Source organism: Canis lupus, chromosome 16, assembly GCF_003254725.2.
Source record: "Canis lupus dingo isolate Sandy chromosome 16, ASM325472v2, whole genome shotgun sequence".
Lineage (NCBI taxonomy): Eukaryota > Metazoa > Chordata > Mammalia > Carnivora > Canidae > Canis > Canis lupus.
The window spans coordinates 27,246,419-27,272,368 of NC_064258.1; the positions used below are offsets into that span (position 1 = coordinate 27,246,419).

General features: G+C 37.2%; 1 protein-coding gene across 13 annotated transcripts in view; it reads right to left on the reverse strand.

Moving 5' to 3' along the window:
• The window catches only part of ADAM32 (ADAM metallopeptidase domain 32), a 182,315-nt gene that overhangs the window by 36,109 nt on the left and 120,256 nt on the right, over positions 1–25,950 (reverse strand). For 9 of the 13 annotated variants that reach the window (XR_007402624.1, XR_003130885.3, XM_025434901.3 and 6 more), the window contains 3 exons: positions 18,354–18,459; positions 17,106–17,289; positions 7,486–7,569 (listed from right to left, as the gene is read on the reverse strand). Coding sequence is in view for 9 of the 13 variants with exons in the window: in XM_025434901.3 (XP_025290686.1) it covers positions 7,486–7,569; positions 17,106–17,289; positions 18,354–18,459 (374 nt within the window). In the remaining 4 variants the exon portion in view is untranslated. Of the gene's footprint in view, positions 1–7,481; positions 7,570–17,105; positions 17,290–18,353; positions 18,460–25,950 lie in introns of all 13 variants that reach the window. The other 4 variants (XR_007402626.1, XR_007402625.1, XM_049094841.1 and 1 more) reach the window with 1 other exon arrangement.

The window sequence follows — 25,950 nt, forward strand, 5'->3', positions numbered from 1 at the left end:
TATTTGCAGATAACAGAATACTATATGTATAGCACCCTGAAGACTCCACCAAAAAACTATTTGAATGAATAAATGAATTCAGGAAACTGTAGAATATAAAATTAATACCTAGAAATCAGTTGTGTTTTTATACTAATAACCAGGTAGCAGAAAGAGCAATTAAAAAAACAATCCCATGACAATTATACCCCCCCAAAAAAAAATCTAGGAATAAACTTAATAAAGTTGGTGAGAGACCTAATACTCTGAGGAAATACTGATGGAACTGGAGGGTATTATGCTGAGTGAAATAAGTCAATCGGAGAAGGACAAACATTATATGGTCTCATTAATCTGGGGAATATAAAAAATAGTGAAAGGGAATAAAGGGGAAAGGAGAAAAAATAAGTGGGAAATATCAGAAAGGGAAACAGAACATGAAAGACTCCTAACTCTGGGAAACGAACTAGGGGTGGTAGAAGGGGAGGTGGGCAGGGGGTGGGGGTGACTGGGTGATGGGCACTGAGGTGGGCACTGATGGGATGAGCACTGGGTGGTATTCTATATGTTGGCAAATTGAACACCAATAAAAAATAAATTTATTTTAAAAATGATAGACATATAGATAGACTAGATATGAAATTCTAAAAAATAAACTCATACATTAACAATAAAAAAAAAGAAATACTGATGAAAGAAATTGAAGACAACACAAAAAAAAGGAAAGATAGTCCATGGTCATGGGTTAGAAGACTGAATGTTCTTAAAGTATCCATACTATCCAAAGCAATCTACAAATTCAATGCAATTCTCAAAAAAATGCAAGTGACATTTTTCACAGAATTAGAACCAATAATACTAAAATTGGTGCAGAATACAAAAGACTCTGAACAGCCAATGCAATGTTGAGAAAGAAGAATGAAGCTGAAGTTATCCGAACCCCAGATATGAAGATATACTACAAAGCTGTAGTAATCAAAACAGTACAGTACTAGTACAAAAATAGACATGTAGATCAATAGAACAGAATAGAGTGACCAAAATAAACCCACCCTTAAATGGCCAATAATCTATAATAGAGGAGGCAAGAATATACAATTGGGAAAAGATGGTCTCTTCAATAATTGGTGCTGGGAAGACTGGCCAGCTACGTGAAAATAACAAAACTGGAGAAGTTCGTTGCACCATACACAAAAATAAACTCAAAATGGATTAAAGGTCTAAATTTGGAACCTAGAACCATACAAACCCTAGAAGAGAACAGAGGCAGTAATCTCTTTGACACTGGACAAAGCAACTTCTACATATGTATGTCTCCTACAGCAAGGAAAGCAAAAGCAAAAATCAACTATTGGGACTACACCAAAATAAAAAGCTTCTGCACAGCAAAGGAAACCATCAAGAAAACATAAAGGCAACCTAAAGAATGAGAGAAGACATTTCCAAATGGCATATTTGATAAAGGGCTATAACATATCCAAAATATATAAAGAACTAATACGACTCAACATCAAAAAAGAAAAAAAATCCAATTAAATGAACAGAGGACATGAATGGAAATTTTTCCAAAGAAGACATATAGGTGGCTAAATACACATGAAAATATGCTCAACATCATTAGCCATCAGGGAAATGCAAATCAAAACTAAAACGAGATATCATCTTATACCAGTCAGAATGTCTAGAATCAAAAACACAGGAAATAGTAAGTGTTGGTGATGCTGCGGAGAAAAAGAACCTGGTATACTATTGGTGGGAATGTAAATTAGTACATCTACTATGGAGAACAATATGGAGGTTCCTCAAAAGATTATAAATGGAAATACTATATGATCTAATAATTCTACTACTGGCTATTTACCCAAAGAAAACAAAAGCACTAATTCAAAAACATATCTGCACCCCTATGTTTATTGATGCAATAGCCAATAAAGAAGACAGTATAAGAAAAAAGAGAAACAAAAAATAGACTCTTAGATATAGAGAACAAACTGGTAGTTGCCAGATGGGAGGTGCATAGGGTTGGGTAAAATAAGTGAAGGGGATTCAGAGTACACTTATTGTGATGATCACTGAGTAATACATAGAATTGTTGAATCATTATATTGTACACCTGAAACTAATATAATGCTGTATGTTAATTATACTTGAATAATATTTTTAAAATAAAATAATGTAAGATAAAATTTAAAAAGTATAATTTGGTAACTGTTTTAAAAAAAACTAGGCAATTTGAGCAGGGGTTTTGAAGGCATTTTTAAAAAAGAAATTAAATCAATAATTACTAGTCTTCCAAAACAGAAAGCACAAGTCCAGTTAGGTTAACTAGTGAATTTTACCAGACATTTAAGGAAAAAATCATACCAATTTCCTATAATCTCTTTCAGAACTTAGAATTAGAGTGAATAATTCTTAAAGCATTTTATGAGAACAGAATTACCCTTAATACCAAAGACAAAGCTATTATAAGAAAACTATAGACTAATAGCTCTCATGAAAATTGATGTAAAAAATCAACAAAAAATTAGGAAATTAATTCCATTATTGTATAAGAAATATTATATACCATGAGCAAGAGAGTTTTATTTCAACTATGCAAGGATAGTTCAACATTGGAAAATCAATTAATGTAATCCATCATATATCAACAGCTAAAAAAGAAAAATCACATGATCATATCAATAACTGCAGAAAATTATTTAACAAAATTGAACATCCAGTAATGATAAAAGACCATCAGAAAGCTATATACAGAGGGAATCTTCCTCAAATTGATAATCTCTTTTTTAAAAAACCTGGTGGTTAACTTTATATTAAAGCTTTTCCAGTAAGATCAGGAACAAGACAAGAAAGTCCCTCTTTGCAACATAATATTGATAAGAAAATAAAAGATATAAGTATTGGGAAGGAAGAAATAAAATGAGCTTTCGGTTTGACAAAATCATTATGGTGGAATAAGAACTCCCCCTTTCGGACAGGAATCCATTAAAATCCTAGAGGAAAACACAGGCAATAACCTCTTTGATCTAGGCCACAGCAACTTCTTGCTAGACACACAACAAAGGCAAAAATGAACTATTGGGACTTCATCAAGATAAAAAGCTTCTGCACAGCAAAGGAAACTATCAACAAAACCAAAAGGCAACCTAGAGAATGGGAGAAGATATCTGCAAATGTCTTATCAGATAAAGGGCAACTATCCAAAAATCTATAAAGAATTTATCAAACTCACCACCCAAATAACAAATAATCCAATCAAAAAATGGGCAGAAGACATGAACCGACATTTCTCCAAAAAAGACATACAAATGGCCAACAGACACATGAGAAAATTCTCAACCTCAACTCAGCATCAGGGAAATATAAATCAAACCACAATGAGATACCACTTCACACCAGTCAGAGGGCTAAAATGAACAAGTCAAGGAACAACAGATATTGGTGAGGAGGATGTGGAGAAAGAGGAACCATCGTACACTGTTGGTGGGAATGCAAGCTGCTGCAGCCCCTTTGAAAAATAGTATGGAAGTTCCTCAAAAGTTTGAAGAATTTGAGAACTACCCTACAGTCCAGCAATTGTACTACTAGGTATTTATCCAAAGGATACAAACATAGTGATTCAAAGGGGAACATGCACCTCAATGTTTATAGCAGCAATGTCCACAATAGCCAAACTACGGAGAGAGGCCAGGTGTCCATCAACAGTTGAATGGATAAAGAAGATGTGGTGCATATATACAATGAAATATTATTTGGCCATCAAAAAGAATGAAATTTTGCCATTTGCAAGGACATGGATAGAACTAGAGGATATTATGCTAAGTGAAATAAGTCAATAGGAGAAGGACAATCATATGATCTCACTCATATGGAATTTAAGAAACAAAACAGGATCTTAAGGGAAGAAAGGAAAAATAAAACAAGATGAAATCAGAGAGGGAGACAAACCATAAGAGACTCTTAATCATAGGAAACAAACTTAGGGTCGCTAGAGGGTGGGAGTTGGGAAGATGGGGTAACTGGGTGATGGGTATTGAGGGGGGCATGTGATGTAATGAGCCCTGGGTAGTATATAAGACCAATGAACCACTAACTACCTCTGAAACCAATGATACATTATATGTTAATTGAATTTAAATAAAAATTTTAAAGTTAAGCAGTTAAAAAAAACCTCCCTCCTTTGGTTCCCCATTATAACAAGTAAATTTCAGCATCCATCCATGAATAATATCTCTATGAGAATTACGGAACCAAGACCTACACACCAAGGGACCTAGAAGGAGTCTTGCCCACTTATGCATCAGGTAATAGGCAAACAGACCTCACTATGGGCTGTGGAATCAGAAGGAGCCAGGGAAGAAGACTCAGTTCTTCTTATGCAGTTGGAGAAAACCTAGAGAGTGCTGATGTGGGCAGAAACCTAAGGAAAAGATAGCATTGCAGAAGTGTTCCCAGGAATAGTTTCTCAAAAATAGATTCCTGCATTCCTTTGACGCACCCCAATAAAATAAAATTAAATAATAAAATTAAATAAATAAAATTAAATAAATAAAAATTGTTCGGATGTACTGGAGAGGGTAAGAATAACTACCAGTGCCGTCCCTCCCCCAATGGCACATAGTACAGGACTGAACTAGCCAGCAGTGACCTCTCAACAGAGAAAAGGGAAAGTGGTGAGTAAGCCCTCAGCTAACCCACTGTGCAGGACACAGCTGGAGAAATCCATTTCTCTGCCACAACACCCAGAGTATTGAGGCAGGAATCTCTATAACTGAGGGGAAGGAGGAAATCAGCAAAGAGCAGATAAGAATATCAAAGGGCAAAGGGCATGCTATATGCTTTCATTACTCCAATAGGAAGCCTGCCTACAAATTGCTGGGAGATTCTCACTCAAAGATTCCCCCCTTACCTAATCCAGGGGCACCCACAACATCCCAAATGCTAACTCCACAACTCCCTCAGACTCTGCAGCCTCCTCCTGTGTGAATTCCTGAGTTTGGCAGCAATAAGCTCTGGTAGACAGCACGTACCCTCAGAAAATGAGGCCAGGATCCTTGGACAAGAAAGAAATCAGAAACTCAAGCTGTAGCACACCTCCAGAAAATAAGAGAGAGGTTTCCAGCAGCTGGCTTGGTGTGTTGTAAGAGAGAAGACATACCAGTTTAAGAATCCTGCCACAAGAGGGTGCAAGAAATGTGGAGCAAGTATATCTATATAGGGTTGTGGAAAGACCCAGATATAAGACCAGTGAATTATATCTCCCATCTGAAGACAACTAGTAAAGATTTAAGGAGGTGACTACTTCAAATGTGAAAACAGCAACATAAAACTCCAACGAACATGAAGAATCCTCTTAACATGCTATTACCAAAAAATAACAATAATAATCCAGCTATTGAACTCAAATCAGAGAATTTGTCAATTTAACTGAAAAAAAATTTCAATTTAGCTGTTTTGAGGAATTTAACAAAGAGAAATCATAAAAAAGAGCTAAACAAATTCTGGAGATACAGAATGTAATAAATGACAAGAAAAATACAATAGAGAGCATCTGCAGCAGGAGAGAACAAACAGATCTAGAGATAGGAACTTTTAACTAACCCAGAGTAGAACAAAGAAAGAAGAATGAAAAAGAGTGAAGAAAACACACATGATCTAATGGGAAATCATCAAACATAGATATTAGAATAACTGGAATTCCAGAAGAAGGTGAGGAAAGGGGACAGAAAGTCTATTTAAAGAAATAATAGAAGTTCAGGAAAGATGGTGGAGTAGGAGGATCCTGAGCTCATCTCACCCCATAGACACATGGAGATAACAGCAATACATATGGAACTAATTCTGAAAATGATCTGAAGACTGGCAGAACAGATGTCCCACCACAGAGAGGAGACTACATTGAAAAGTGTAGGAGGGGAGAGATGCAGTTGGGAACTAAATCCCCAGTGAGACTAACTACAAACAAGAGGAACACCCCAAGTACAAATAAGTGAGAGGATCACTTCTAGGCACCCCAGGCATCCCAGGCACCAGGGATCTGCACTGAGATGAGTCCCCATAATATCTAGCTTTGAAAACTGGTGGAACTGAAATTTAGGAGCTTTTAAAATCAGCAGGGTTTAACTAGGGAGAGTTAGAGGACAATAGGAAACTGAGTCCCCACCCTTGAAGAGTCAGCATAATAAATAACTCCACCTATGACACAGCACAGAAGAAATAGTTTGAAAAGTGCCTGGGGTATACATGAAGAAGGTTTATTTATTAATATCAAAGCATGCACTGGAGTGGGAGAGGATCTTTAGTAGATATCTCCAGGAACAAAACTGCTGGTGGACACCATTTCTCTCCGCCCCCCTGCCATCTCCCAGCTTACATAGCTGACGCCTGCTGGAGCCAGTGCTTTCTCCATCTATCTTGCTAGCACTGCATGCCCTGTCTCCACATCCCCCATCACACCTGCCCCATCTGACCTGCATATTATGGCAGATATCCCTCCAAAGCAGCTCCTGCCCTGCCATACCCACAAGCAGCCCCAGCAGGAATGAGTGACTCCAGAGTGACTTCTGCCCTGGAGAGAGGGGTAGATAACCACACACACCACCACACCCATGATCTCTCCAGCCAGGCCTCTTAGATGGCTGCACTGGGAGCAAGATCGGCCATTTGGCAGGCTTGCAACTGTGGCAAAGTAGCTAACTGCAGTTGTCTAGTCAGCCAGCCAGTCCCACCCACCAACAAAAGCCTCTCAGTTGATGATGTAGGGAGCAAACCTCGCCAGTCAGTGCACCCACAGTTGTAGCTCAGAGACTGATTTTAGCATCTAAGTCTGACTGCCAACCCTGCCCACCAGTGAACCTGTGGTGGCCTCAGATCTCTTAATGGGGGGGACAAAACCCTGCTCAGTGAGCCAACAGTAGGCAAAGCAGGTCATTGTAGTTGGCTGGGCTAAGGCAAACATGACTGTCACAACAGCATGGTACACATAGCCCACAAAGAAGATACACTTAGAGTACCACTCTGGTGGAGAATTTTGATAGTGGGAGAGGCTTTGTGTATTGGGGTTAGGAAGTATATAGGAAGCCTCTATACTTTCTTCTTAATTTTGCTATGAACTTAAAACTATTTAAAAAAAAAAAGTCTGTTAAAAAAGGAGAACGAAACCAATAGTTTTCCCTTACTGCATATATTTGCAGACACACAAATTATGGCATAATTATCTTCTCTTATTGAACAGATGAATGTATTCATTGGAATATTTAATGCCTCTGATAAGTAGCTGGCATTAGAATAATTCTGTTAAGGTCATCAACAATTTAATTCCATACAATGTTCTCATACTACCTTTGGTTACAAATTTAGTAACCTAATTTAACTCCACATTGAAGTGAGATACAACAGGGACTTTCAAATAAAAGAAACATAATAAATTTTGAGTAAATTAAACGATGCTAAAAAGAGTCCAAGATAGATGTGATTTGAGGAAACATTAATTTTGTGCTTACTTACTCCGTGTTCTCCGCACCCCTCTGAACAAAACCTTAATTGAGCTCTAAGCATCCTTGCTTCTAGACATTCACGATTTACACATATCTAAAAACAAAAAGAAAAGAAAAAATACAAAAAAACTTTTTACATGTTACAGGAGTCCAGCTGTCTTAACATTACAATCAGTAATTTTATACCATAAGACCATAACCCTTCAATGCAATACATTTCCATCTAAGTACTGCTTTTGCTGTAACCTGCAAATTTTTATGTTGTATTTTCATTTTCATTTAGTTCAAAATATTTTTCAGTTTCTCTTAAGATGTGTTATTTAAAAATGTTTGTTTAATCTCCAAGTATTTGGGGCTTTTTCAGGTAAGTCTAATATAAAGTATGAACTGGGAGACAATGATGTGTCAATGTAGGTTTATCAATTATGACAAAGTCCCACTCTGGTGGGGGATTGTTGGTAATACAGGAGATTGTGCTTGTGTGGGAACAAGAGAGTATCTCTGTACCTTCCTCTCAGTTTTGCTGTAAACCTAAAATTGTTCTAAAAATTAGTCTTAAAAAATAATTCAATGTAGGGAAATGGGAGAAACAAATAAAACAAGATCAATAAGAAAAATCATATCCATATAACCACTTTTTATTATGATACCCTGAAATCTAATAAAACTATTCCTAAGAGCACAGTATATCTTTTTATTTGAATTTTTTGTTGTTGTTGCATATATCAAAAGTTTGTATTGAGGGACACCTGGGTGGCTCAGTGGTTGAGCATCTGCCTTTGGCTCAGGGCGTGATTCCGGGATCCAGGATGGAGTCCCACATCCGGCTCCTTGCATGGAGTCTGCTTCTCCCTCTGCCTGTGTCTCTAACTCTCTCTCTCTCCCCCTCCCTCTCTCTCTCTGTCTCTCATAAATAAATAAATAAAATCTTTTAAAAAACTTGCAAAAGTTTGTACTGAAAAAAATCAATTCAATATACTAAGGACATATACATATTTTTTATTGAAATTTGATTTGCCAACATATAGTATAACACTCATTGCTCATCTCATCAAGTGCCCTCCTCAGTGCCTATCACCTGGTGACCCCATTCCCCTGCCCACCTCCCCTTCCACTACCCTTTGTTCATTTCCCAGAGTTAGGAGTCTCTCATGTTTTGTCACCCTCTATAATTTTTCCCACTCATAATCAGGACATATATTAAGTTTTAATCAAATTTGAGCTATTATTAGAGTGATCTAATAAAGGTAATAGGAATTATTAAAATATGCTATACATATCTAACATTCTATTATGTAATATGTGACTATATCCAGCTCTAGTCCCCTTATGTTTAAACTGTAATAATCAGAGGATTAAGGATATATTCTCAACTCCAATATTTACAGTAATATCAATTTCTCTAAGTTGTAGTTTTCTTACATGAGTACAATCATCCTTTTTCTAAAGAATTTGAGATTTGGGGGGATCTCTGGGTGGCTCAGTGGTTTAGCACCTGTATTCGGCCTAGGGCATGATCCCGGAGTCCAGGGTCCCACATCAGGCTCCCTGCATGGAGCCTGCTTCTCCCTCTGCCTGTGTCTCTGCCTCTCTCTCTCTGTGTGTCTCTCATGAATAAGTAAATGAAATCTAAAAAAAATAATAAAATAAAGAATTTGATAATTGTTTTGAGATATTTGAAAATTATCTCCTTTTAAACATTACAGCATATCACAACTCTCTTCAAAGAAATGACCTCAAAAACCCTTTCTAAATCCAAACTAACCCTTTTAAATCTTTACTGTATGTGTTGAGTTTTCTCACTAGTTCATGGCCATAATGGTGTGTCTAACAACTCCCTTTCAAATGTAGTATTTTTTTTAGATGTTCTTTTTTTTTTATTGGAGTTCAATTTGCCAACATATTGCATAACACCAGTGCTCATCCCATCAAGTGTCCTCCTCAGTGCCCGTCACCCCCCACCCACCTCCCTTTCCACCACCCCTTATTCATTTCTCAGAATTAGAGGAGTCTCTCATGTTCTGTCTCCCTCTCTGATATTTCACTCACATTTTCTCCTTTCCCCTTTATTCCCTTTAACTATGTTTTATATTCCCCAAATGAATGAGACCATAGAATGTTTGTCCTACTCCGATTGACTTATTTTACTCAGCATAATACCCTCCAGTTCCATCCACGTTGAAGCAAATGGTGGGTATTTGTCGTTTCTAATGGCTGAATAATATTCCATTGTATACATAGACCACATATTCTTTATCCATTCATCTTTCGATGGACACCCAGGCTCCTTCCACGGTTTGGCTATTGTGGACGTTGCTGCTAGAAACATCGGGGTGCAGGTGTCCCGGCGTTTCATTGCATCTGTATCTTTGGGGTAAATCCCCAGCAGTGTGCAATTGCTGGGTCGTAGGGCAGGTCTATTTTTAACTCTTTGAGGAACCGCCACAGTTTTCCAGGGTGGCTGCACCAGTTCACATTCTCACCAAAAGTGCAAGAGGGTTCCCCTTTCTCCACATCCTCTCCAACATTTGTTGTTTCCTGCCCTGTTAATTTTCCCCATTCTCACTGGTGTGAGGTGGTATCTCATTGTGGTTTTCATTTGTATTTCCCTGATGGCTAGTGATGCGGAACATTTTATCATGTGCTTGTTGGCCATGTCTATGTCTTCCTCTTGAGATTTCTGTTCATGCCTTTTGCCTATTTCATGATTGGATTGTTTGTTTCTTTGCTGTTGAGTTTAATAAGTTCTTTATAGATCTTGGATACTAGCCCTTTATCTGATAGGTCATTTGCAAATATCTTCTCCCATTCTGTAGGTTGTCTTTTAGTTTTGTTGACTGTTTCTTTTGCTGTGCAAAAGCTTCTTATCTTGATGAAGTCCCAATAATTCATTTTTGCTTTTGTTTCTCTTGCCTTCATGGATGTATCTTGCAAGAAGTTACTGTGGCCCAGTTCAAAAAGGGTGTTGCCTGTGTTCTCCTCTAGGATTTTGATGGAATCTTGTCTCACATTTAGATTTTTCATCCATTTTAAGTTTATCTTTGTGTATGGTGAGAGAGAGTGGTCTAGTTCCATTCTTCTGCATGTGGATGTCCAATTTTCCCAGCACCATTTATTTAAGAGACTGTCTTTTTTCCAGTGGATAGTCGTTCCTGCTTTGTCGAATATTAGTTGACCATAAAGTTGAGGGTCCACTTCTGGATTCTCTATTCTGTTCCATTGATCTGTGTGTCTGTTTTTGTGCCAGTACCACACTGTCTTGATGACCACAGCTTTGTAGTACAACCTGAAATCTGGCACTGAGATGCCCCCAGCTCTGGTGTTCTTTTTTAATATTCCCCTGGCTATTCAAGCAAGGTCTTTTCTGATTCCAAACAAATCTTAAGATGATTTGTTCTAACTCTCTGAAGAAAGTCCATGGTATTTTTTTTTTAGTTTTTATTTATTTATTTGTGAGAGATACACAGAGAGAGAGAGAGAGAGAGACAGAGACAGAGATAAACGCAGAGGGAGAAGCAGGCTCCATGCAGGGAGCCCGACGTGGGACATGATCCCAGAACTCAGGGATCATGCCCTGAGCCAAAGGCAGATGCTAAACCACTGAGCCACCCAAGAATCCCAAGTCCATGTTATTATGATAGGGATTGCATTAAACATGTAAATTGCCCTGGGTAACATTGACATTTTCATAATATTAATTCTTCCAAACCATGAGCATAGAATATTTTTCCATCTCTTTGTGTCTTCCTCAATATCTTTCAGAAGCGTTCTGTAGTTTTTATGGTATAGATCCTTTACCTCTTTGCTTAGGTTTATTCCTAGGTATCTTATGCTTTTGGGTGCAATTGTAAATGGGATTGACTCCTTAATTTCTCTTTATTCAGTCTCATTGTTAGTGTATAGAAATGCCACTGAATTCTGGGCATTGATTTTGTCTCCTGCTACACTGCCAAATTGCTATATGAGTCCTAGCAGTCTTGGGGTGGAGTCTTTTGGGTTTTCTACGTACAGTATCATGTGATCTGTGAAGAGGGAGACTTTGACTTCTACTTTGCCAATTTGGATGCCTTTTATTTCTTTTTGTTGCCTGATTGCTGAGGCTACGACTTCTAGTACTATGTTGAATAGCAGTGGTGAGAGTGGACATCCCTGTCGAGTTCCTGATCTTAGAGGAAAGGCTCCCAGTGCTTCCCCATTGAGAATGATATTTGCTGTGGGCTTTTCATAGATGGCTTTTAAGATGCTGAGGAATGTTCCCTCTATCCCTACACTCTGAAGAGTTTTGATCAGGAATGGATACTGTAATTTGTCAAATGTTTTCTCTGCATCTATTGAGATGATCATATGGTTTCTTGTTTTTTCTCTTGCTGATATGATCAATCACATTGATTGCTTTACGAGTGTTGAACCAGCCTTGCATCCTGGGGATAAATCCCACTTGGTCAGGGTGAATAATCTTCTTAATGTATTGTTGGATCCTATTGGCTAGTATCTTTTTTTTTTATTTTTATTTTTTTAATTTTTTTATGATGGTCACAGAGAGAGAGAGAGAGAGAGAGAGAGAGAGAGAGAGAGAGACACAGGCAGAGGGAGAAGCAGGCTCCATGCACCGGGAGCCCTATGTGGGATTCGATCCAGGGTCTCCAGGATCGCGGCCCGGGCCAAAGGCAGGCGCCAAACTGCTGCGCCACCCAGGGATCCCAATTGGCTAGTATCTTGTTGAGAATTTTTGCATCCATGTTCATCAGGGATATTGGTCTATAATTCTCCTTTTTGGTGGGGTCTTTGGTTTTGGAAAAGGTGATGTGGACCTCATAGAATGAGTTTGGAAGTATTACATCTCTTTCTATCTTTCAGAACAGCTTTAGTAGAATAGGTATGGTTTCTTCTTTAAACGTTTGATAGAATTCCCCTGGGAAGCCATCTGGCCCTGGACTTTTGTGTCTTGGGAGGTTTTTGATGACTGCTTCAATTTCCTCCCTGGTTATTAGCCTGTTCAGGTTTTCTATTTCTTTCTGTTCACTTTTGGTAGTTTGTGGCTTTCCAGGAATGTGTCCATTTCTTCTAGATTGCCTAATTTATTGGCGTAAAGCTGCTCGTAACAAGTTTTTAAGATCATTTGTATTTCCTTGGTATTTCTGGTGATCTCTCCTTTCTCGTTCATGATTTTATTAATTTGAGTCTTTTCTCTCTTTTTTTAATAAGGCTGGCTAATGGTTAATCTATCTTATTAATTCTTTCAAAGAACAAACTCCTGGTTTTGTTGATCTGTTCTACAGTTCTTCTGGTCTCTATTTCATTGAGTTCTGCTCGAATCTTTATTAACTCTCTACTTCTGCTGAGTGTAGGATCTATTTGCTGTTTTTTTTCTCCGGGTCCTTTAGCTGCAAGGTTAGCTTTTGTTTTGAGTTCTTTCCAGTTTTTGGATGGATGCTTGTATTGTGATGTATTTCCCCCTCAGGACTGCTTTCGCTGTGTTCCAAAGATTTTGAATGGTTGTATCTTCATTCTCATTAGTTTCCATGAATCTTTTTAATTCTTCTCTAATTTCCTGGTTGACCCTTTCATCTTTTAGCAGGATGGTCCTTAACCTCCACGTATTTGAAATCCTTCCAAACTTCTTGTGATTTCGTCCTAATTTCAAAGCATTATGGTCTGAAAATATGCAGGGGACAATCCCAGTTTTTTGGTATTGGTTAAGACCTGATCTGTGACCCAGTATGTGGTCTATTCTGGAGAAAGGTCCATGTGCACTTGAGAAGAATGTGTATTCAGTTGTGTTTGGATGTAAAGTTCTGTAAATATCTGTGAAATCCATCTGGTCCAGTGTATCATTTAAAGTTCTTGTTTCTTTGGAGATGTTGTGCTTAGAGACCTATTGATTGTAGAAAGCGCTACAATGAAGTCACCAAGTGTATTATTATCTAAGTATGTCTTAACTTTGGTTATTAATTGATATACTTGGCAGCTCTCATTCGGGGCATATATATTGATGATTGTTAGGTCCTCTTGTTGGATAGATCCTTTAAGTATGATATAGTGTCCCTCTTCATCTCTTACTACAATCGTTGGGATAAACTTTAATTTATCTTATAAAAGGATGGCTACCCCTGCTTTCTTTTGAGGACCATTTCAATGGTAAATGGTTCTCCAACCTTTTAATTTCAGGTTGTAGGTGTCCTTCTGTCTAAAATGAGCCTCTTGTAGACAGCAAAGAGATGAGTATTGCTTTTTATCCAATCTGAAACCCTGCGCCTTTTGATGGGATCATTAAGCCCATTCACGTTCAGAGTTACTATTGAAAGATATGAATTTAGTGTCATCATGATATCTATCAGTCCCTGTTTTTGTGGATTGTTCCCTTGGACTTCCTCTTTCTATTACAGAATCCCCCTTAGTATTTCTTGCAGAGCTGGCTTGGTAGTCACGTAGTCTTTCAGTTTCTGCCTATCTTGGAAGCTCTTTTTCCTTCTATTCTGAATGACAGCCTTGCTGGATAAAGGATTCTTGGCTGCAGGTTCTTCTCATTTAGGACCCTGATTATATCCTGCCAGCCTTTTCTGGCCTGCCAGGTCTCTGTATAGAGGTCTGCTGTTAATATAATATTTCTTCACATAAAAGTTAGAGATTTCTTGTCTCTTTCTGCTTTAAGGATCTTCTCTCTATCTTTGGACTTTGCAAGCTTCACTATTGAATGTCGAGGCATTGAGCGGTTTTTATTGATATTAGGTGGGGATCTCTATTTCCTGGATCTGAATGCCTGTTTCCCTTCCCAGGTTAGGAAAGTTCTCAGCTATGATTTGTTCAAATACATATTCTGGACCTCTGTCCCTTTCAGCACCCTCAGGAACCCCAATTAAACGCAGATTTTTCCTTTGAAGGCTGTCATTTATTTCCCTTAACCTATCCTCATGATCTTTTGTTTTTCTCTTTTTTCCTCAGTTTCCCTCCTTGCCATCAACTTGTCTTCTATGTCACTCACTCGTTCTTCTACCTTGTTAACCATCAACATTAGGACCTCTAGTTTGTATTGCATCTCATCTCTGATTTTTAATTTCTGCCTGATTAGTTCTAAATTCTGCAGTCATTAAGTCTCTTGAATCCTTTATGCTTTTTTCAAGAGCCCCCAGTAGCCTTATAATTGTGCTTCTGAATTGGCTTTCTGACACTGAATTGTAATCCAAACTTTGTAACTCTGTGGGAGAGAGGACTGTTTCTGATTCTTTCTTTTGAGGTGAGTTTTTCCTTCTAGTCATTTTGCTCAGTGCAGAGTGGCCAAAAACAAGTTGTACTGGAATAAGGAGAAAAAGAGAGAAGAGAAAAAAGGAAAAAAAAAAAAAAAAAGGAAGAAGAAAAGAAAAAAAGGGGGCGGGGAAGCCAACAGAAAACAAAAAACAAGGGGGAGTATCCTCTGATTCTATATACTGTAAATCCCTCGACTTCCCCTGTAACTTTCCAGTGTTGCTTGGTGAATAATTTGTTTTTTCCCTGTCCCTCTAGCTGGTCTTCTGGGGGAGGGGCCTGCTGTGCTGACTCTCAGGTGTGAGCATCTGGGGGAGCTGCTCAGCCTCCTGCCTGGTGCAGGGCTCAGTGGGAGTTGTTTATCCTGTTTATCCTGTGAGGCCATGGTGAGGCCCAGTGGGGGTTGTTTATCCTGTGAGGCCCCATGAGGAACAACCACAGCGGCGGTGGCCAGCTCTCCAGCCCTGGAATTAGCTCCCGCAGTAACTACCGCAGCTCTCAGTCTGTAGGGGCCTGGATGCTCCGGGCGCGGGGCTGCTGATCTGCATAGCTTGGGGCCACCCACTGGCAGGAGCGGCCTTGCTTTCCTGTCTCCTCCTGGCCTCTTCCTGTCCCGGAGGGAGCGCTGGATCTTGGGCTGTGTTCCCCAGCGCCCTGGGCTCCAGGGCCTGCTCTGCTGCAATTGCGCTCCCGGAGCCCCGCCAGGTGCACTCTCCAGGCCATTAGGGTGCTCCGCCCGTGGTGTGTGGCGCACTCTTCCCCAGGGCGCAGGTCCTCTGTTAGTGCCCCCAGGAGCCTGAAGGCATCCCCGCCCCTCCTGGGGTCCTGCTCCAACTCCCTGCGAGCGCCTTTCCTCCGGAAGATTGGTGAAGCTCCTGCTTCTCCTGGACAGGGCTTTCCTGTAGGCTCCTCGTGGGGCCCCTCCCCCTTGGATGCTTTTTTATTTCTTTTTTTTTTTTTCCGTCTTCCTACCTTGATAGAAGCGCGAACTCTTCTCACTGTAGCATTCCAGCTGTTCTCTCTTTAAATCTCAGGCCGAATTCGTAGGTTTTCAGGATGACTTGAAAGTTATCTAGGTAATTTGGTGGGGACAGGTGACTTGGGGACCCTACTCTTCTGCCATCTTTCCCCCTCCTCAAATGTAGTATTTATTGTCTGCCTGCATCAGTTGAAACTGAAATGAAAAGTCCTGCTATACAAGGATGCTGACAAAAATATTGCCAAGAATGTTTCATCATATGTGATTTATACTAAAAACTACTTCATAAAATGTGTTCTCATGAATTATCCCTGAGAATTTTCCATGTTATAAAAAGGATTCTATTCTGACTAAATTATCAACTGAATAATAACAAATCATCTGTTGACTATGTTTCATTTTGTAATTATTTTGGCTCCATGGCCTAAATATATCTATCTACTGAGCTCCTTCGTATATACATCCATCAAGGAAGCATTTATGACTCAGACGCATGAAGAGTAAATCAATACTAAGAAGACTACATATTTTACCTATAGTAAACTTATTTAAACTTATAGTTTAAACCACCAGAAATGGCTATTAACATATACATTTCACATATTAAAAATCTGTTCAAAATCATTTATTGAATGAAAACATTGGAATATAGATGTATGCACATCTTAGTACTTAATGTGTACACCATATACTATATTATGGTTCCTCATAAGCAAAGATCTGGTCAGGAATTAAATGAGATTTTGAAGTAAATTCATTCATTGTATGTTTTCTCCAGATTTGAGTTAGCCTCAGAGATAATGAATTATAATAATCAATAATAATAGCCAATCTGTATTTAACTTTCACTATGTGACAGGCATCATATGAAGCACTTTACAGTTATTTTATTTAATCTTTGCAATAACCCCATAGAGTAAATGCTATTATTATCCTCACTTTATATACAGTTATAGTACCTCAGACTGGTTAGGTAACTTTTAAAATGTAAAAGAAAAAAAAATCAGTTTTGAAGACTTGATTCCAAGAAGGCTGATGTAAGTTATGCTCTTATATAATGGGCTACAAGGAGACATATATTACAAAGTGAGATTTCTTCTTTTCTCTAAGAAAGAAAGTGAATTTCCATGCTATGGAGTACTTAATATACTTCCAAGATCTCTCCTCTCTACACTACAGCCATGAAATACTTGGGAGTTTCCTTGGTCATAATACTGAAATTCTGAAGGATATCAAACATTCCTTTTGCCCTCTTAATATATGAAGACAAAATGAAGCTTATTCATTTTCTCCTTATTGAAAGATTTAAAGTTATATAGCACTAGAAATGAATTGAAATTTGAAACAAGTGAAAATATTTATTAAAGAAATGAATAAAATTAGACAAAAATAGATTTTAAATCATTTACCCTGTCTTCATCACAAAAACTGCCACTGGGGACCTCCATTGGATCTCGTTTTGAGTGAGGTAATTTGTAGTCTATAGTTATACATAAACTATTTCGTACAAAGGCATAAATCACAGCACTATTTTCTTTGTAAAAAGGAACTCGAGTAGGATAAGTACAAATTAATCTTCCACATTGAAGATCCCTGCAAACATAATAAAATTATATGATTATTACACATTAGGCATTTATTAGGAATACTTCAGATTAGCTTTCCTTGACAAAAAAAAAAAATGAATGACCTCCATTTATGTTAAATGTTACTAGAGAGAGTGTAATTTTAACACTAACATTTGAAGCAAATATTCTACAAGGTTATCTTTCAATGGTGCTAATGGTCTTTTATTCCCTGTGCAGATATATACTTATTGTCAAATAATCAATTCACTCAAGTATTTCATATCCTTCTGTAGAAAGATAGAAAGATAAATAAGTTGTGACCCCTATCCTCAAGGACCTTACCGTTTAATATTAAATGTAATATAAACCCTATTGAAAGTGCTACAAATAAAATAATTCTTATGAAGATTTAAGATAAGGACACATTCTAACTTAGCAATTAGGGGAAATTTCATGGAGAAGATGCCTTCTGAGTCCAATTTTAATAGGCAGAGAGTAAGGTATTTCTAAACAAAAGTAATAGCATAACAAACCAAGGAAACAATACATGATGTGCTTACCAGTGTACAAATTCCTAAGTACAAGGGTCATGTATGCTTTGCTAACAAGGAGCTAGCCCAGTGTCAGGCACATAGTAGATTCTTAAGAGATGTTTATTAAATTAAATTTATGACCAAAATATCAAAGAGCTTGCTTTTCAGATGCAGGGGAAATTAAATTCATTTTATAAACACTGGGTAGTCTTCAGCTTGAGCAAGCAATGAAGTGAATGGGGATAGCATTTTTGTAAAGAAAAATGCAGGTTCAAAGAGGAAAGGTGTAATGACTATCATTACTTTCAATCTTGGACTGAATTTAGAAGCCTAATGATCACCCACATACAGAAAAAAAAAAAAAACAGACAGAAATTTAAGCCTATGGCACAAGAAAGATGTCAGGGCTATAGAATTTAATTTAAGATTCATTCCCATTCATTCCCAAACACATGTGATCCTTGAAACCACTAGGATGAATGAGACATAGAGAGAAAATCTAAAAATAGAATCTTATGAAACAAAAAAAAAAGTATCTAACATTTGCATAGCATACCTCCATGAACAGAATATATACTGGCCTCTTTTTAGACCGCAGTTCCCAAACCTATCAGTTTGAGAATGTATTTCTTCATAGCAGGCAAATGGTGCATTTTTTGAACCTGTTAAAGTTAGAAATATATTTAGGTTAAAACTCCCTTCCTTTCTCATCTTAGTCCATTCCCTCATATGTTATATGCTTGCTTTGCCTTCTCTACTAGTATCTAATTCAAAAGTTTTCCTAGTGAAAAGTTTCTTGCTTATCACTTCAAGAAAAAAGAATTGAAGTGATAAGCAGTGCTCATGGTTATATCTCCTTTTATTTCATTTTGAGTCATTTCCATCACAAAAGATATCATGAGGGGTAAGGAGAGTTATAGAAGCATAAACCATGAGAGTGCTCTGTGAAACAAGGCAATACATAATACAAGAAAACTATACTTACTTTCCTAGATTATGAATAGGAACTCATAAAAAGCCAGGTCTATAACAAAATCTAATTGAAGAAACCTAAGTGTATCTTCAGGAAGTCTAAAATAAAGGGAGCAAAATTGTCAAATGATTAACTACTTTTTCCTTCATTACTATATTTAATATTCATCATTGTGTAAAAAATTACCAAAATCCTGGCAACTTAAAACACCACCCATTTATAATATCACACAAGTGAGTGTTCTTTTTGCTCAAGAGTTTCATAAGGCTAAATAAAATCATTAGCAGGGGCCGCAGTCTCATCAGAGGCTGAAGTCCCCTTCTAAGCTCATTGATTGTTGATAGAATTCAAGTTGTTTTGTAACCGTAGTTTCCTTTTCTTACTATCTGCCAGGGGTTGCTCTTGTCTCCTAGGTATTCTGTTCACATCCCAGTTATAGGCCCTCTCCCAACATGACAGTTTGTTTCTTCTGAGCCAGCAAGAGAATCTCTTTGACATCTCTCATCTTTTAAATGGCTCACAGCCCACTCAGAATGATCTCCCTTTGACTAACTTAAAGTTCACTAATTATGGATCTTAATTTCATATTCAAAATTCCTTCATCTTTACTACATACTATAATCACGGGAATGATATTCCATCACATATTCACTGGTTCTGTCCCAACTCAAAGGGAAAGGATTATCCAAGGTTTGTACACTAGGAGAGTCTTAAATTTTCATGGAACCACAAAAGACCCCAAATAGCCAAAAACAATCTTGAAAAACAAAAGAAAAGCTAGAAGCATCACAAACTGTATGGTCCTAGCACAAAAATAAGATACAAAGATCAATGAAACAACAGAAAATTCAGAAATGAACCCATAACTATATGGTCAATTAACCTTCAACAAAGCAAGAAAGAACATCCATAGGGATAAGACAGCCTCTTCAACAAATGATGCTAGGAAAACTGGATAGCAACATGGAAAGAATTAAACTAGATCACTGTCTTACACCATACACAAAAATAATTTTGAAGTGGGTAAAAGACCTAAAGGTGAGACATGGAACCATGAAAATCCTAGAGAAGAACACAGGCAGTAACCTCTCTGACATCAGCAGTAGCAACTTCTTTCTAAATATGTCCCCTGAAGGAAGAGAAACAAAGGCAAAAATAAACCCCCCAAAAATTGGGGCTACATCAAAATAAAAAGCTGCTGCACAGTGAAGGAAACTATCAACAAAACTAAAAGACAACCTATGAAAATGGAAGAAGATACCTGCAAATGGCATATCTGATAAAGGGGTAGTATCCAAAATATATCAAACTCAACACCCAAAATAATGGGCAGAACACATGAACAGACATTTTTCCAAAGAAAACATACAAATGGCCAACAGACACATGAAACAATGCTCAACATCACTCATCAGCAGCAAAATACATATCAAAACTACAATGGTATATCATCTCTCACCTGTCAGAATGGCTCAAATTAACACAGTAAATAACAAATGTTGGCAAGGATGTGGAAAAAGGAGAACTGTCTTGTACTGTTGGTGGGAATGTAAACTGCTACAGCCATTCTGGAAAACAGTATAGAGGTTCCTCAAAATGTTAAAAATAGAACCCTAAAATTCATCAATTACACTACTAGGTATTTACCCAAAAGATACAAAAACACTAATTCAAAGGTACACATGCACCCTGATGTTTATAGCAGCATTTCTATAATAGCCAAATTATGGAAAGAGCCCAAATGTCCACTAATGAATGGATAAAGAAGATGTGATATACATATACAATGGAGTATTACTTAGTCATAAAAAGAATGAGATCTTGCCATTTGCAATGATGTGGATTTAGCTAGAGAATATTATGCTAAGTGAAGTCAGTGTAAGAGAAATACTATATGATTTTACTCAAACATGGAATTTAAGAAAAAAAAACAAATGAACAAAGAGGGGAAAAAAAGAGAGGTAAACCAAGAAACAGACTCCTAACTATGAAGAACAAACTGATGGTCACCAGAGGGCAGGTGGGTTTATAATGGGTTACATAGGCGGTAGGGATTAAGGAGTGCACTTGTGATGAGCACCAGGTGTTTTATGGAAGTGTTGAATCACTATATTCTACACCTGAAGCTAACATTACACTCTACATTAACCAAATGGAATTTAAATAAAAAATAAAAGAATTCTGCCTAGCACAGTTACTTTCTCTAAAATGAAACTTGCTAAACCTAGCTGCTTCATCCATAAAAGTAAACAACATCTACCTCAATGGATTGTTAGAATTAGTTAAGATGATGTCTATTTAGCCATTGTGAATTCCCATCTAATTCTTCTCCATTTTCTTTTATGATCAGGAGAATTTCTCATTTACCTGCTCCTTTCATTAGTTACATTTTCCCGTATATTATTTTTCTTTCTTTACCATCTCCTAATTCTCTTTTCACCATTTTTAAACATTAGTCCATCAAAGGCAATTGTATAGATACCATTAGGAAAAGTGATGTTATTTCTAAGTATTCACAATGTTTAATCAGTTAACTTGTAAATATTAGATACCAGGTTAGGAATGCCAATTCAGAGCTTGTTGAACACCAAGATATTATTCAAGAAAAGTCAGAAATTGGATAATTCAGTCCAATTTAGAGAGATAATATAAAAATTGTATTTAATCACAGACTACAGACAGTCCCCAACTAAAAATAGTTCAACCTAACAATTTTTCAAATTTATGATGGTGCAAAAGCAATATACATTCAGTAGAAATTGTACCTCAGAATTTGAATTTTAATCTTTTCCTGGGCTAAGTGGTATGATACTCGTGATGCTGGGTAGCAGTGGTAAGCCACAGTTCCTAGTCAGCCACAGGATCATAAATGTAAACAACAAATTCACTTACAACCATTCTGTACCCATATAATCATTCTATTTTTATAGTACTCAAAAAATTACTTGAGATATTCAACACTTTATTACAAAATTGGCTTTGTGGTTAGATGATTCTGCCCTACTATGGGCTAATATAAGTGTTCTTTCTGAGCACCTTTAAGGGAGGGTAGGCTAAGCTATGATGTTCAACAGGTTACGTGTACTGTTTTTTCAAAGATCTATTTATTCATGAGAGACAGAGAGAGGCAGAGATATAGGCAGAGGGAGATGTAGGCTTCCTGTGGGGAGCCCGATGCAGGACTCGATCCGGGACTCTGGGATCATGCCCTGAGCAGATGCTCAACCACTGGACCACCCAAGGGCCCTGGTTAAGTGTATTAAATGCATGGTTTATTAAAATGTAACTCCACTGTAAGTTGAAAAAGATCCATAGTCAGATGAATTCTGTTGAAAGTGATGTTCTTCATCTAGCCTATTTTTCATTAGTCTATCTATTGCATCTAAAGGTACCAATGAAATTTATTATTAATTTCTCTCTTGAATACCCTCTTTTATTAGTGTTAGGGGCTTTCTCTCAGATCAGTCTGAGTCTTCCAGGGTGAGATGGAAACACTAAAAGGGCAACACCTTGCAAACGTGAAGTCACATGTCAAAATGTTCCCTTATATCTAGTATACTGACCAAATCTACTATGAAAATATTTCCTTCTATAGACTAAATAGTGTATTTAGATTCCCTGTATCCTATTATCAATGCCATGAGGTACAAATAAATAGTGAATGCACTGGAATAGATATTTATGCATGGCTGGTACTAGGACAGTAAATGTGAGTGTTGGGAAATTATTGCAAATAATTTAGGCAATCCTCATAAATAGCATTGAGCATTAGGAAGTTTGAGGCTATACTCCTTGACAACTATTAGAGACTACTAGCTTATGTTTCCAGTTAGATGGCTATCCCACCTCAACTAGAATAAACAGAGACACTGAAATGTTAGCTAAAATTTTAACTTTCATAACCTGACATCTGACTCAACTTCATCTTTACATTTACAACATATCCTAAAACCAAATTCTGATTTACCTCTATACTTTATTTCAGTTTCTAGGACCAGTAGTCAACCAGATACTCAGGCCAAAGCAGGAATCATACTTGATTTATTTTTCCCCCTTACTACCTGCCTCTACCACCCAATCCAAGTCTTATTGACACTATTTCCTAAATACAGCCGGAGTATGACTACAACAGGCTACAACTCGAACCTGATATAACATCAATTTCTCTTCTAATAGTCTACAAAAAGCTTTCTAATTGATTCCCTGCTTCCATTCTCCACTTCCTATAGTGGAGAGTGGAAGCATTCTGCATTCCATAAATCAGAATGATTTTTTTAAGAAAATAAAAACCATTTATCAGTCTCTGCTTAAATATTATACCAAGGATAAAATCCAATTTTCTTTCCATAATCTTTACTCAGCCTGGTACACGACAATCCAGCGACAGAATCTTTATTTTTATATTTATTACCTGAACCCTTCACTGGACTATAACCTCCATAACAATAGGAATCTTTTTTTGTCTTGTCCATCACTGTGTTTCCTGTGCTAAAAGAGAAATGTCATACCCAATTAAGGTGTTAGATAAATATTTATTGAATGAAAGAAAAAATCAGCACCTTTGGTAACTATATTCCATAATCTTTCTTCCTTATGGAATTTGACGTCCAAAACCAAGACCCCCAACTTGAATTATACCTATTCTATTTGAGGCAATAGAGATTTTTAAAGATTAATATTTGAAAAAACTGCCTAATGATCTCTTCTTAATTATGTTTCCAATGTCACCTCACTAATTTCATTATACTTTCTGTTTTGTGGTTCCCTAAATATATTTACTGGAAGAGATAATACCAATCCTACATGTGCCAGCGAATTTGCAGATAGAATCATTTTAAATTTTCCACAAATGAATGATGAGAGGGTAGATATATCTTCCTCATGGCTTCTAAAACACTCTTCAAAGATATTTAAGATAAATAAGCATAAACTTAATTATTGAATCTGAAGCCCCCTGACCTATAATTCTTTTCCACCTCCAATAAGCTATATATTACTACTGTACACCAGCTGAAATATAAATAACATTTCTATTAAGTTCAGAAAATAAGTAAAATATTATGAGACTAAGAACAGAATATAATTTATTACACTGGCATTGAAGGAATAAATAATAGGTGGTTTATCTTTGTTTCTCTTGTTTTCATTTATGTTTACACTCCAGCTTCATTTTTCTGTTTTACTGAGGCTCACCTTTCTCCACATGGTCAAAAGCATACCTGACAAAAACTCTAGAGCTTAAGAGGGAAAATTCTCTTGGTTCAACTGTCCAGAAATTCCAGAAAAGACATTCAGAACTTCCCTATCTCTCTTAATATGAATCAGATGCTCACCTTAACAGGGACCAACTGTATCAAGGTTGGAGAGTACTGCCATTGGACCAGATCTGGTTAGGTATCCACTACTGTACAACCAAATATGAATAAAGGTATAATGCCATATTTTACTATAGGATATTTCCCACAGTAACCATGTGGATATTAGACAGTTTCTAGAAATTGGTACTAAGAAAATCCTGAGATCTCTACAGAAAAAGATGAATCTATGAAATCTTGCTTCTTATAATCAATAAAATAGTTCATGATACTTTGATCCATACTGATCTCTACCTTCTCTATATAAACTTTGGCACTCCAGACAACATGACTAGTAGCAAGAGTATCCTGCCACCATAACTTCTAAGACTAACGCTGAGCTAAAGAGCACAGAAACTGGCAATTGTCTCCCAATATTCATTCCTTTTTTTTCCCATTTAGTAATAGGAGTTTATTATTAGCAGGGCCACAAACACCAAGATAAAGAAAAAATTTTTCAGACTCTCTTGCAACCAGATGTGGTTATGTAACTAGGTTCTGGCCATTGGAAAAACAGCAGACATTATATATCAAAAAATCAAGTTAATGGCAGTAAGTAGAAGGTAGTTTCATTTCCTCTTTCCTCGATTCTATGGGCTGATAGAAAGATTTTGTACTGGGAAACTATCTTCTACCAGAGACACAAGGGATGGCTGAACAAGAAGAAAAACCACAGATTCTTGGTAAATGTCATATAGCCAAGCTGCTGAGATGTTTTTGACAACATGCTACCTCTGGAATATTATATGAGGAAGAAAAAGCCCCCAGAACCACAGTTGTGCAATAACAGTTTATTCTTTGACCAGTAGAGGGGATTGCTAATGCAGTAAACCAAAACACTTTCGGAATGGGTGTCACATACAAAATATACTACACCAGATGCCACCGTTTACTAGTAACAGGAAGATCAGATTGATCCATACAGAGCTCCAAACTAAGCCACTGTTTAGAGGATCATTGGGAGCTCAGGTAGCCAGCCAACCTATTTAAATACATGTTAGGAATTGAGGAGTTTGGAATACTGAGTTAAGCGAGATCAGCTATTAACATAAACAGTCTTATAGGTACTTTATAAGCAATCCATTACCATTAATGAGATCACACACACTAAGATCGACTGAATGACCATTTTGAATACTTGTTGCCATCATAATTCCTGAAACTTTCTATTGATCTTATTCTCACCTTTATAGATTCTACCATAGCACCATTTCTTTGTTTCTAACTTCATTTTACCTCAGATATGCATAAGTACTATCACAAGTACTATCAATAGCCACAGTTCTTGTATCTGTCATTTCAACAAGTGTACCAAATTATTACAAAGAAGAATGCCAAATTATTGTTGTTGAAGGGGGAAACAGTGAGAGACATGTTATCAAATACTTGATGAAAAAATAATATTCTCAGAAAATAGAAGGGAATGGGGCACCTGGGTGGCTCAATGGCTTAAGCATTTTCTAGGGGCCAAAGACAAAGGAGCACCATCTATGCTGTATCTGAAAATGTATGACAGACTTTGAGTCTGGGAGTTTGGGGCCAAATATTAATTAAATGAATTGACTTCTTATGGATACTAATGTTCAGAAAATAATCTATGGTAAGGAATTTCTGAAGCCTTCATTTCTCTTTTTAAGATTATCCTATACATTTTCTCAAGAAATGAACTAGGAAGATCATCTACATTTACTAAGGACACACATTTACTTCTCTTCCATTTAAAAAATTCTACTGAGGAAGAATAAGATCAGCCAGATTGCACAGTAGGAGATGCTAACTTTCATCCCCTCACCAAGAAATAAGGAGGCAGCCATATACAAATGAAA